General features: G+C 36.8%; 2 protein-coding genes across 2 annotated transcripts in view; one reads left to right on the forward strand and one right to left on the reverse strand.

The window, feature by feature from the left end:
• Positions 1–12595, reverse strand: part of igfbp7 (insulin-like growth factor binding protein 7) — a 380063-nt gene that overhangs the window by 356257 nt on the left and 11211 nt on the right. The gene's annotated exons all lie outside the window — the stretch shown is intronic.
• On the forward strand, positions 141–12543 carry polr2b (RNA polymerase II subunit B). Its single transcript, XM_073820285.1, has 25 exons — positions 141–249; positions 596–668; positions 1186–1336; positions 1431–1543; positions 1635–1854; positions 2020–2178; positions 2287–2451; positions 2784–2980; positions 3625–3744; positions 3864–4050; positions 4144–4287; positions 4375–4514; positions 4682–4793; positions 4890–5044; positions 5136–5334; positions 5918–6086; positions 6616–6712; positions 6819–6913; positions 7523–7773; positions 7870–7959; positions 8595–8702; positions 10216–10329; positions 11711–11871; positions 11965–12160; positions 12251–12543. Exons 1-25 carry the CDS (start codon positions 231–233, stop codon positions 12338–12340), a joined length of 3525 nt encoding a protein of 1174 aa, XP_073676386.1. The 5' UTR covers positions 141–230; the 3' UTR covers positions 12341–12543.

The raw sequence follows: 12595 nt of genomic DNA on the forward strand, positions 1-12595 counted from the left end.
AGTTTTTATTTAACATATGTTATTTCATATCTACACCATGAATTAACAAATTATAAATGCGTAAATACATATGGATAAATATAATAATATGATTTAATTCGGAAGTGACGTATAATTCCGTAGCCTCAGTGTTGTTCATAGCGGTTTGGACATAAAGCGCCGTGGAGTGAGGCGCGCAGATAATCTCTTTTTAATTCAACCAGAAATAAAGTTATTCACCAGCAAATATCATGTATGATCAAGACGAAGGTATGCGTGTGGATGTATAAACGCCTTCTGTGTTTCTGGTTTGGTTTATTACAGTGAAATGTGTAGATAGATGCTATAGTTTCAAGCGTTAACACAACGTAACTGGCTAACAGGCTAAAGCTAGCTTTGCCGTAAATAGACAAGTTAAGCAAAACCGATTAACTTTTAGTATTATAATTTTAGGGTTTATATATTATGCAAGTATTTAATGTGTGTCTTTCACTTTAAAATTGATACGCTAATGAGTTTGTTTGCAAGCATGGTTTGTCAGCTAGTGTTGTTGTTGCACTCTTTGCCCTAGATCATCTCTTTGTGTATGTAACTTTAAGTTTTGTATTTATTGTAGATATCCAGTATGATGAAGATGATGATGAAATCACCCCTGATCTGTGGCAGGAGGCCTGTTGGATTGTTATCAGGTAAGCTTGCTAAATAAAGTTAGTGTAACTTGAACAGTAAGATTTTTAATGTTTTTTCTTCTGCTCACCAAGCCTGCATTTATTTGATCCAAAGTACAGCAAAAACAGTTTTTAAATATTTATACACTTTAAATATATTTATATTTTAAATGTTTTTAAATAACTGTTCTTATTTAAATATTTTCCTGTGATTTAAAAGCTGAATTTTTAGCATCATTACTCCAGTCACATGATCCTTCAGAAATCATTCTAACATTTGGATTTGCTGCTCAAAAAAAATTGGTTATTATTCTGTTGAAAACAGCTGAGTAGAATTTTTTTCAGGTTTCTTTGAATATAAAGAAAAATTTCACAATATTACTGCTTTTGCTGTATTTTGGATCAAATAAAATCCTACTGCTTAACTTTTGACTGGTAAGTGTATATGCTATGGAAACTATAATGCAACTAATTAGTAAGAGGAATCTTAAACTTTATTGAATTAGCTTTGCTTATTTCTTGTCACTTCTCTTTCCAGCTCATACTTTGATGAAAAAGGTTTGGTGCGACAGCAGCTGGACTCATTCGATGAGTTCATCCAGATGTCTGTGCAGAGGATTGTGGAAGATGCCCCACCTATTGACCTGCAGGCTGAGGCCCAGCACACATCTGGAGAAGTGGAGGAACCGGTGAGTTGCTGGAATCTGTGCCTGGTATCATGTATGTTCACGAGACTCCCTAAAATGAATGGACTGTTTTTCATTTAATTTACTTTCTTTGCAGCCTCGGTACCTACTGAAGTTTGAGCAAATCTACCTGTCCAAACCCACTCACTGGGAAAGAGATGGCGCTCCCTCACCTATGATGCCAAACGAAGCCAGACTCCGAAATCTTACGTGAGTATATCATCGTGCCTTTAGTGTTTGAAAGCAGTTTAAACCTGCTCTCAAACACACATTTATTTATTTATTTTTTTGTGATTTGCAGGTATTCTGCACCTCTGTATGTAGACATCACAAAGACCATCATTAAGGATGGAGAAGAGCAACAACAGACACAGCATCAGAAAACATTCATCGGCAAAATTCCCATCATGCTCCGATCCACGTACTGTCTCCTGAGTGGCCTGACAGATCGTGATCTTTGTGAATTGAACGAGTGCCCACTGGACCCTGGAGGTTACTTCATCATCAATGGTTCAGAGAAGGTCCGTTTTGTTTTGTTTTTTTGTTCATTAAAACAGCATTAAAGACACAATCTTAGAATTCCTTTTTTTTTGTGAAATTGTATGACAGTTTGTCATTTTACATCTTTGGAATTGTATAGCGACAGTGATTTAGATGAAATGTAATGCATTCTGTCATATCTACAGGTCCTGATTGCTCAAGAGAAGATGGCCACTAACACAGTGTATGTGTTTGCCAAGAAAGACTCTAAGTATGCTTACACAGGAGAGTGCAGGTCATGTCTGGAGAACTCCTCCAGACCCACCAGCACCATCTGGGTCAGCATGATGGCCCGTGGAGGGCAGGTCAGTATCTGTAGACTGTAAGCAAATATTCTGCTTGCAGATTTGAAAAAGTTGAGTGTTTTCTGAGTTTAGCACAGTATCTTATGCAAATATTTCTTCTGCATCCAGGGAGTAAAGAAAAGTGCCATCGGCCAGAGGATTGTTTCCACTCTGCCGTATATCCGGCAGGAAGTACCCATCATCATTGTATTCCGTGCTTTGGGATTTGTGTCTGATAGAGACATCCTGGAACACATCATCTATGACTTTGATGATCCTGAGATGATGGAAATGGTATGTCCCCTTTTGTGGAAAATTAAAGAGATTCACCCAAAAATGAAAATTATGTCATTTATTACTTGCCCTCATGTCGTTCCAAACCTGAAAGCCAAGAAATGGTAAGACCTTGCTGTCTATGGAGGGTCAGAGAGTAATTAGATTTCATATAAAAGATGAACAAAGATCTTACAGGTTTGGAACGACATGAAGGTGACTCTTCATTTTTGGGTGAATGAAAGCAGCCTCTTTAAGCAATCTTTTGTTTACTAGAGATTTATTTCAGAAGCACTATTTCATTTGTGATTCAGTTCAAGACTAAAAACACTGTCCTCTGCTTTTTTCCACAGGTAAAGCCATCTTTGGACGAGGCCTTTGTGATTCAGGAGCAAAATGTGGCTCTGAACTTCATTGGCTCCAGAGGGGCCAAACCTGGTGTCACCAAAGAGAGAAGAATCAAATATGCTAAAGAGGTTTTGCAGAAGGAGGTGCTGCCACATGTTGGTGTATCAGATTTCTGTGAGACCAAGAAAGCATATTTTCTAGGGTAAAGTGGCTTTCTGATTTTATCTTATTGGCTGTATCTGTTTTTATTTAAAAACAGTAATATTGTGAAATATCTTTAGTATTGAATGTAACTGTTTTTATATATTTTGAAAGTTTTTATGTAGTTTAAAAGTAGTTTATTCAAATTTTTTAGTAGTGTCACATGATTCTTCAGAAATCTTTCTATTATCATAGCTAATATAATTTTTGTGAAAACAGGATTTATTTGAAATGGAACAGTATATTTATTGTGTGTAATATGTGTCTTAAGTAGCATGGCTATATTTGTAGTAATAGCCAAAAATACATTGTATAGGTCAAAATTATCGATTTTATGTATTTTATAAGTTTCCTACTGTAAATGTATGAAAACTTCATTTTTTTATTAGTAATATGCGTTGCTAAGAACCTCACTTGGACAACTTTAAAGGTACTTTTCTCAGTATTTAGATTTTTTTTTTTTTTTTTTGCACCCTCATGTTGCAGATTTTCAAATAGTTGTCTCAGCTAAATATTGCCATATCCTAACAAACCATACATCAATGGAAAGCTTATTTATTCAGCTTTCAGAATAATTTACCCTTATGACTGGTTTTGTGGTCCAGGGTCACATATAATTAAATACTGTTTGCTTTCTCTTTTTAGTTACATGGTTCACAGACTATTGTTGGCCGCTCTGGGCAGGCGAGAGCTGGATGACAGAGATCACTATGGCAACAAGAGGCTTGATCTCGCTGGACCCCTGCTTGCATTCCTTTTCAGAGGGTAAGAATGAAACTTTGATTAAACATTCAAGATGCATTAATTAAATAATTCTTTGTGCATAGTTCAAGATGAAAATCACATCCAGGGTTAAAATCTATTTCACTCCCCCCCTCCCCCAGAATGTTCAAGAATCTGCTGAAGGAGATCAGGATCTATGCACAGAAGTTTATTGACAGGGGGAAAGACTTTAATCTCGAGCTGGCCATTAAGACTCGCATCATTTCTGATGGGCTCAAGTACTCTCTGGCCACAGGAAACTGGGGGGATGTAAAGAAAGCCCATCAGGCCAGAGCTGGAGTATCTCAGGTGAGATCAGATAAGCTTTGTTTTCAGTTTACAAATGTTTCTTCCATTATGCTTGTTTACTTATGTTTCCTCATTGACTTTTTATATACGAAGGTGTTGAACAGGTTGACCTTCGCTTCCACTCTTTCCCATCTGCGCCGTGTAAACTCGCCTATAGGACGAGATGGCAAGCTGGCCAAACCCAGGCAGCTTCATAACACACTGTGGGGTATGGTGTGCCCTGCAGAGACCCCAGAGGTAAGACACTTTAACACTAGTATGCATGTGACTTTCAACCTTAACCCAAATTTTCAATGAAGTGATTAAGATGAAATTTTGTTCCAGGGCCATGCTGTAGGTTTGGTAAAGAATCTAGCGCTCATGGCCTACATTTCTGTGGGATCCCAGCCGTCCCCTATCCTGGAGTTCTTGGAAGAGTGGAGCATGGAGAACCTGGAGGAAATCTCACCTGCTGCCATTGCAGAGTGAGTGTCATCCTGTTCTATAGGGGGCAGCAACACACAGCTGAAATCAACAAGTAAAACATTGTGATTTCACAATGCTGTTCTTAGGTTTTTTTATTGCCTTTCTTTGTTCATAAATTCAGTCATTTTACTGAGTTTATACCATATAATTATGTTTCTTCCTTCAGTGCAACTAAAATTTTTGTGAATGGTTGCTGGGTGGGTATTCATAAAGATCCCGAGCAACTGATGAACACACTGCGGAAACTGAGGAGACAGATGGACATCATTGTGTCTGAGGTATGACTTTACTTTACTTGGTATGTGCACCACTCCAATTTAATGTTTGATTCAGTGTACAGCACCTAACAGTGATCTTGTTTTCATTTTGTCCAGGTGTCAATGATCAGAGATATTCGTGAGAGGGAGATCAGGATCTACACAGACGCTGGCAGAATCTGCCGTCCGCTGCTTATTGTAGAAAAACAGAAACTTCTTCTGAAAAGAAGACACATTGATCAGCTCAAAGAGAGAGAGTATAACAACTACAGGTACATACCTTTGTTAAAATATATCTGGTTTCAGAATCTGACCCTGTTCCTGTCCCTCAATAACAGAGTATCTCTATCATCTCATGTGCAGTTGGCAGGACCTGGTAGCCAGTGGTGTGGTTGAATATATTGACACACTAGAGGAGGAGACTGTGATGTTGGCCATGACCCCCGATGACCTTCAGGAGAAGGGCGTGGCTTATTGTTCCACCTACACACATTGTGAAATCCATCCATCCATGATTTTGGGCGTCTGTGCGTCTATCATTCCCTTCCCTGATCACAACCAGGTATCTCCCCACATACTACCTGTATGATATTGTTGAATTATTAGCATTTTAGAGGATCTGCAAACCCGAATATGATATTTAATTTGAAAATTCTCTAGTATAAGCATTTATAACTGAAGAACTTGTATAATATGTTACCCTGGACCACAAGACCAGTCTTAAGTACCACGGGTATATTTATAGCAATAACCAAAAATACTTTGTATGGGTCAAAATGATAGTTTTTTCTTTTATGCCAAAAATCATTAAATCATTAAGTATAGATCATCTTCCATGAAGATATTTTAATTTTTCTTACTGTAAATGTATCAAAACATAATTTTTATTAGGAATATGCATTGCTAAGAATTTAATTTGGACAACAATATTTAGATTTTTTTTTTTTTTTTTGCACCCTCAGATTCCAAATTTTCAAATAGTTGTATCTCAGCCTATATTGTCCTATTCTAACAAATACATCAATGGAAAGCTTATTTATTCAGCTTTTTAGATGTATAAATCTCTATTTCAAAAATTTTTCATGACTGTTTTTGTGGTCCAGTGTCACACATAGCATCTAACTGATACACTCTCATGTCTACAGTCTCCCAGAAACACGTACCAGTCTGCTATGGGTAAACAAGCCATGGGAGTTTACATCACCAACTTCCATGTGCGTATGGATACCCTGGCACATGTGCTCTACTACCCCCAGAAACCCCTAGTCACAACTCGTTCCATGGAGTACTTGCGCTTTAGAGAGCTGCCGGCAGGTAATCTATTTCTTACGTTGTACAGTGTTCTTACAGTAGTACTGCATCTGTTTCTAGACTACCGTTCAAAGGTTTGGACTCAGTGAGACTGTCAGTATTATTGTTTTTTTTAAGAAATGTATACTTTAATTGATTAAGGATTCTTTAAATTGATCAAAAGTGGGAGTAAAGACATTTATAATGTTACAGAAGATTTACACTTCAAATAAATACTGGGTTTTTGTTTTTCTTTTAATTTCTATTCATCAAAGAATCCAAAGTTTTAATTTTTGATGTGTCTTAAGGTGGCCAGAATGTAAATAAAGGTTTTTAACTTTTTGGACCAGAAAAAGTGCCTTGGATTCCTCTTTTTTGCATTAATCTAGAAAAAGTGTTGATGTTTCTGACATTTAAGTACAACTGTTTTTAACATGAATGCTACCTTTGTGAGCGTAAACAATCTCACTGAGCTCAGACTTTTCAACTGTATTGTGTAAATGATTCAAACATCATTTAACTTCAAAAACTGATATATTTTTTTCTTTAAAAGGTATTAATTCCATTGTGGCTATTGCATCATACACTGGATACAACCAGGAAGATTCTGTCATCATGAACCGTTCGGCTGTGGATCGTGGATTCTTTAGGTACTGGATTCTATGTTTTAACTAGTGAAATTGTAATGTGAGACTTTACGTAAAAGTCTCCTTTTTTACAAAATTCCTGTTTTGATTAAAATGTGTTTGATTTCAGGTCTGTGTTCTATCGCTCATACAAGGAACAGGAATCTAAGAAAGGCTTTGACCAGGAAGAGATCTTTGAGAAACCCACCAGAGAGACCTGTCAAGGTGCAATTTTAGTGGTTTTACTCTTATATTTGTAGCAATAGCCAGAGTCAAAATAATCAATTTTTCTTTTATGCCAAAATTTGGTAAGTAAAGATCATGTTCCATGAAGATAGTTTGTTAAAATCACATCTTAATTTTTATTTAGTAATATGCATTGCTAAGAACTACATTTGGACAACTTAAAAGGCGATTTTCTCAATATTTAGGTTTTTATTTATTTATTTTTGCACCCTCAGATTCCAGGTTTTTAAATGGTTGTATCTTGGCCAAATATTGTCCTATCATACATGCATATATCAATGGAAATCTTATATTCAGCCTTCAGATGATAAATCTCAATTGGTCCAGGGTCACATATAAATAAAAGACAAGTCAGAAAATATTTATGTTTGTCTACGTGTGTGGTCCAATGAGTTTTTAGTTTGAATATTGTTATGTAATGTTGTTGGCACTGGCTGTAAACCTTAAGATAAACATGGAGAAGTGATGCATTGCCTGATGTTTTATCACATCACTTTTGGCTAGAACATGGTGTTACAGAGGCGTTCTGCATAAGGTGCACTGTTATCACTCTCTCTTTTTTTTTTTTTTTTTTTTGTCTCTCTAAAGGCATGCGACATGCCATCTACGACAAGTTGGATGACGATGGTTTGATTGCCCCCGGTGTACGTGTGTCTGGTGAGGACGTTATCATTGGTAAAACTGTAACGCTTCCAGAGAATGACGATGAGCTGGATAGCACCAACCGTCGCTACACTAAGAGAGATTGCAGCACATTCCTGCGCACCAGCGAAACCGGAATTGTTGACCAAGTCATGGTCACGCTAAACCAAGAGGGCTACAAGTTTTGCAAAATTAGGGTGTGTATTAATTTGACTCTGATTGGGGTTTATTTTGCCAAACTTTAAACACTGTTACTGTCAAATTCATATGTAAATTTTGCAAACTTTGTGCAGGTCCGTTCAGTTCGTATACCACAAATTGGAGACAAGTTTGCTAGTCGTCATGGTCAGAAGGGTACCTGTGGTATCCAGTACAGACAAGAGGTAAGTGTGCACTATCATACAGAACTGGTATGATTATTTTATGTTTTTGAAAGAAGTCTCCTGTGCTCACCAAGGCTGCATTTATTTAGGGAAAAATGTATTATATTTTGAAATGTATTACAATTTAAAAAACTGTTTTATCTTAATATATTTTAAAATGTAATTTATTTAGCTTAAACATTTCTTATCAGCATTAAAAATGGTTGTGCTAATTAATATTTTGTGGAAACCAAGATTTTTTTTTTTCAGAATTCTTTGAATGATGCTCAAAAGAATGGCTTTTTTTTTTTTTTTTTATCTCTAGTGATATAAGTTTCTTTTTATTTCTTTAATCAATGTAATGCATCTTTGTTGAATAGAAGTATTAATGTAACAGGAAAAAAACCCAAACCCTCTGGAAGTGTATAATGCAGGATGTAATGTTGTAGTGCTCATTTTTAATGTCGGTGTGACTAAATGTGTATTCCAGCTTTGTTTAGACTAGCCTGTAGTTGAAGGTCGGTACACAGGATGTGGCTCTTAAACTCCCCTGATTGCAGAGAGTCTCACATCTGAAGGCCTTGTAAGCAGTCACCCAAAAACCTAAATGCAGATGAAGTGCGTGTCTGACCTAAGCTGTGAATTTCTCTCATTAGGACATGCCGTTCACATGTGAAGGAATCACTCCAGATATCATCATCAACCCTCACGCCATCCCCTCCAGAATGACAGTCGGCCATTTGATCGAGTGCCTGCAGGGGAAGGTACTTTGGTTCTACATATCGTGCTTGTCTTTCAGCTTGTTGTCTACATTACCGACAGATGTTTATTCTGGGAACATGTGTTTATACACGTGCACTACAAAGTTTCTCCAGCTAAGTCATGTTGACATGTTTGGTCCTTTTGTAAGGAAGGATATTTTACAGAACTGAGCTGTGCTGCTTCCTTTACAAATATGTTCCAGTTAATTCTATATGTATGTGAAACATAAATGTACCTATTTCACAAATCTCATGTTATAAATGGCTTTTAATGTTTAACTACACATGGTCATTTTAGCAACCAGTCAGAAATTACACTGATTTAACTCACAAGCCTCTAGCATAGCGGGGTCCTAGAGGGCCACTGTCCTGCAGAGTTTAGCTCCAACTTGCCCAAACACACTTGCCTGGACGTTTCTAGAATGCCTGGTAAGATGTGTATTAGCTGGTTCAGGTGTGTTTATTTGGGATTGGAGCTAAACACTACAAGCCAGTGGCCCTCCAGGAGCAGGATTGGACACTCCTGCTCTAGTACAACATAATACAGTGACAGTTTCAGGTCATTTAAAGGTTGACATGACTAAATTCAAATGATTTGCCAGGTTAGCAAGTCAAGTTTGAACTTTAAAGGGATTGTTCACTCAAATTTAAATGTCCTCGTGATTTACTTACCCTCAAGCCATCCTAGGTGTATATTACTTTTATTCATTTTTTTTGACGAATACAATCAGAGTTATATTAATAAATGTACTGGGTCTTCTAAGCTTTATAATGGCAGTAAATGGCTGTTAAGATTTTGAAGTCCAAGTGCATCCATCCATCATAAGAAGTGCTCCACAAAAATATCCATATTTAAAACTGTATAAACCATAATCTCTAGCTTCTGCTGTCATATGCCTGTTCACAAGAGATTCACATTCCAGCGGATGACATAGGACGAAGGCATATTGTAAGCTCTAATGACAATGTTAGTTTTGTGAGAACCAAGTTTTGTTTACAGCAAAGGAAAACCAGTCTCCTCTTGGCTTATATCGAAATCATTAATTTTTCTTTACCAATCCGAGTTTTGTACTTCTAATTCATGACCAAATTTTAAATATAGATATTTTTCTTACACAAATGCATTGGTTTGCTTCATAAGGCCTTTATTGACCCCTCGGAGCCATTTTTATGATGGATGGATGCACTCAAAATCTCAACACCCATTCACTGCTGTTATAAAGCTTAGAAGAGCAAGGACATTTTTAATGTAACTCCCAATTATATTTATCTGAAAGAAGTCATATACACTTAGGATGGCTTGAGGGTAAATAATGGGGTTATTTCCATTTTTGGGTGAACTATCCCTGTAACAAAACTAGTCATGTTGCATACAGTTCATCCAGTAGGAAGATGCATTAACAAAACTGAGCAGATGTCATTGTTCTGTTACGCTGAAATCTCACAAACCCTAGTTATGAGTGTTAAATATAAACAGCAATTCTGAATGCTTTTTTTTATTTCCTCTTCCATTCAGGTGTCTGCTAACAAAGGGGAGATTGGTGATGCCACGCCATTCAACGATGCTGTGAACGTGCAAAAGGTCTCCAACCTGCTGTCAGAATACGGTTATCATCTGAGAGGAAATGAGGTGAAGAGCTTCTACCTGCCAATGTGGTAGCACGATTAAAGGGATGGGCCATGAATAAAATGAAAATAGTTATAGTTTACGCAGTTGTTCCAAACCTGTATTAGTTTCTATCTTCTGTGGAACATAAAAGACATTTTGAAGAATGTTGGTAACCAAATAGCTTTGGCTCCTATTGACTTCTGTTGTACTGTATGAACAGAAGTTCAATAGATGTCAATGCGAGTCAAAACAGTTTGGATATCAAATCTTAAAAAAAAAAAAAAAAATTATTCCGTGGTCCACAGATGAAAGTCATACAGATTTGGAACAATGTAAGAAGTAATTAATCAGGATGTAATTATATAATTAGTACAGTGGTATTGCGATAGCAGAATTGTCTTGATATCATCGTGATCTCATGACATTATGAAACTATAGGTCTTCCGGGCAAAAAGTGTAGTTTTTAAAATATATTTAAATTTTCTTATTCTAACATAATAGGTCTTTAAAGCTGTGTTTTGGGCCATTATGCTTTGGCACAGTATCTGTCCAAAGCGAAGCGCGCACTTCGTTCAGGCAATCAGCTTGTGATCCGTAGTTTTCCGCGCCTCAGAACGGCTCAGTTCACAGTGAATGCAGTGAACTTGTTTATTGCATCTGCTGTGAGTTTAGCGCATGTTTGGGAACCCAGTGGCCACCAGTTATGCTTTATTTTCACAGCAGATTTCACTAGATTTGTAGCGAGACGTGTTTTTGTAAGCCTGTTTTCACTGAAGCTAGCGTTTTCTGACAAAATAAAAGCTCTACTGCAGTTTCAGCCAAAATAAAAGCTTAAAAGTGTAGTTTGAGCTGCTGACAGCTAGCGGTTTAAATGGGTAACGTTACTGCAGTCCAAATTCAAAATATCTCTTTCAAGTGTAGAAATTGTAAAAGTATAATTGTCATGTCCTTGCTGAAATATAAATTTTCATTTATTTTACAGTGCAGTTGTTTTACAATGTATGGATATTTGTCATAGGAATAACAATAAAAAAATTACTTATTCAAATTTGTTTGGCTTTTAAAACACCAGTGGGAATGTAATTTAGACTGAGACAGTCTAAATTACATTCACACAAATAAAAAGGTTGAGTCTTTTTTCAGGTTCAGGTACAAGTCAATTCACTGACTTTTTTTTTTTTTTTTTCTGACTAAAGTTTTCTTAGTTAAGAATATAGTTTGGAGCTCTTAATTAGACAGAGTTTAACTTTAAAATGTAGATATTGTATTGTGGACTTCATATTGTGATGTTATTGTATCGTGAGATTTTTGAGTGGACTGTCCTTTTAAGAATGCATTTAATATTTGTTGAAACATTTCTAAGGCTAGTGTTTTTGTTTCTTCTTTTTTTTTTTTTTTGCAGGTTCTGTATAATGGTTTCACCGGCCGCAAGCTCACCTCTCAGATCTTCATTGGACCCACATACTACCAGCGTCTGAAGCACATGGTAGATGATAAAATCCACTCCAGAGCCCGTGGTCCAGTTCAGATCCTTAACAGACAGCCCATGGAGGGTAGATCACGGTGAGACAGCACTATTGTACTTGCGTTTTTTTTCTCATGCATAGTATATATAAAATCATCAGATCTTAATACATTTATTTTCTTTTTATTCAGTGATGGCGGGCTGCGTTTTGGAGAGATGGAACGTGATTGTCAGATCGCTCACGGTGCCGCACAGTTCTTAAAAGAGAGGCTTTTCGAGGCCTCTGACCCATACCAAGTCCACGTCTGCAATCTATGCGGCCTCATGGCCATTGCAAACACACGTACGCACACATATGAGTGCAGGGGGTGCCGCAACAAGACACAGGTGAGCAAACACTGATATCTTTCTGTCTGATTTTTATTAAGATGTTAAAATAGGCTGTCTTGTGACTCTTTCTATCCTCTGCTCTTTTAGATATCTCTGGTGAGGATGCCATACGCCTGTAAGCTGTTATTCCAGGAGCTGATGTCTATGAGCATTGCCCCACGGATGATGACCAGCTAAACCACATGATTTGTCGGATATACAGAATAATGGAAAAAATCATAGTGAAAATGATTTTGAATGGATACCAACAGCACTTCCTGCGGTAACTGCTGGGCTTTTGAACTTGTGCATTTTTTTTGTCGTTTTTTCATGTGTTATTGTTCTCGAACAGATGTTTTAGCTGTTCAATGTAGAATAAAATAAAGTTTCTCTTAAAAATATATATATATATATATATATATATATTGTTGTGATCATTTCTTAGTTTTTCTG

Source organism: Garra rufa, chromosome 16 (genome assembly GCF_049309525.1).
Source record: "Garra rufa chromosome 16, GarRuf1.0, whole genome shotgun sequence".
Lineage (NCBI taxonomy): Eukaryota > Metazoa > Chordata > Actinopteri > Cypriniformes > Cyprinidae > Garra > Garra rufa.

What these genes read in the sequence shown, in the direction of transcription:
- polr2b (XM_073820285.1), top strand. An exon ending in AGAGAGTATAACAACTACAG is followed by an intron (nt 5,045 to 5,135) that starts GTACATACCTTT and finishes TCTCATGTGCAG; the next exon opens with TTGGCAGGACCTGGTAGCCA. An exon ending in CACCAGAGAGACCTGTCAAG is followed by an intron (nt 6,914 to 7,522) that starts GTGCAATTTTAG and finishes GTCTCTCTAAAG; the next exon opens with GCATGCGACATGCCATCTAC.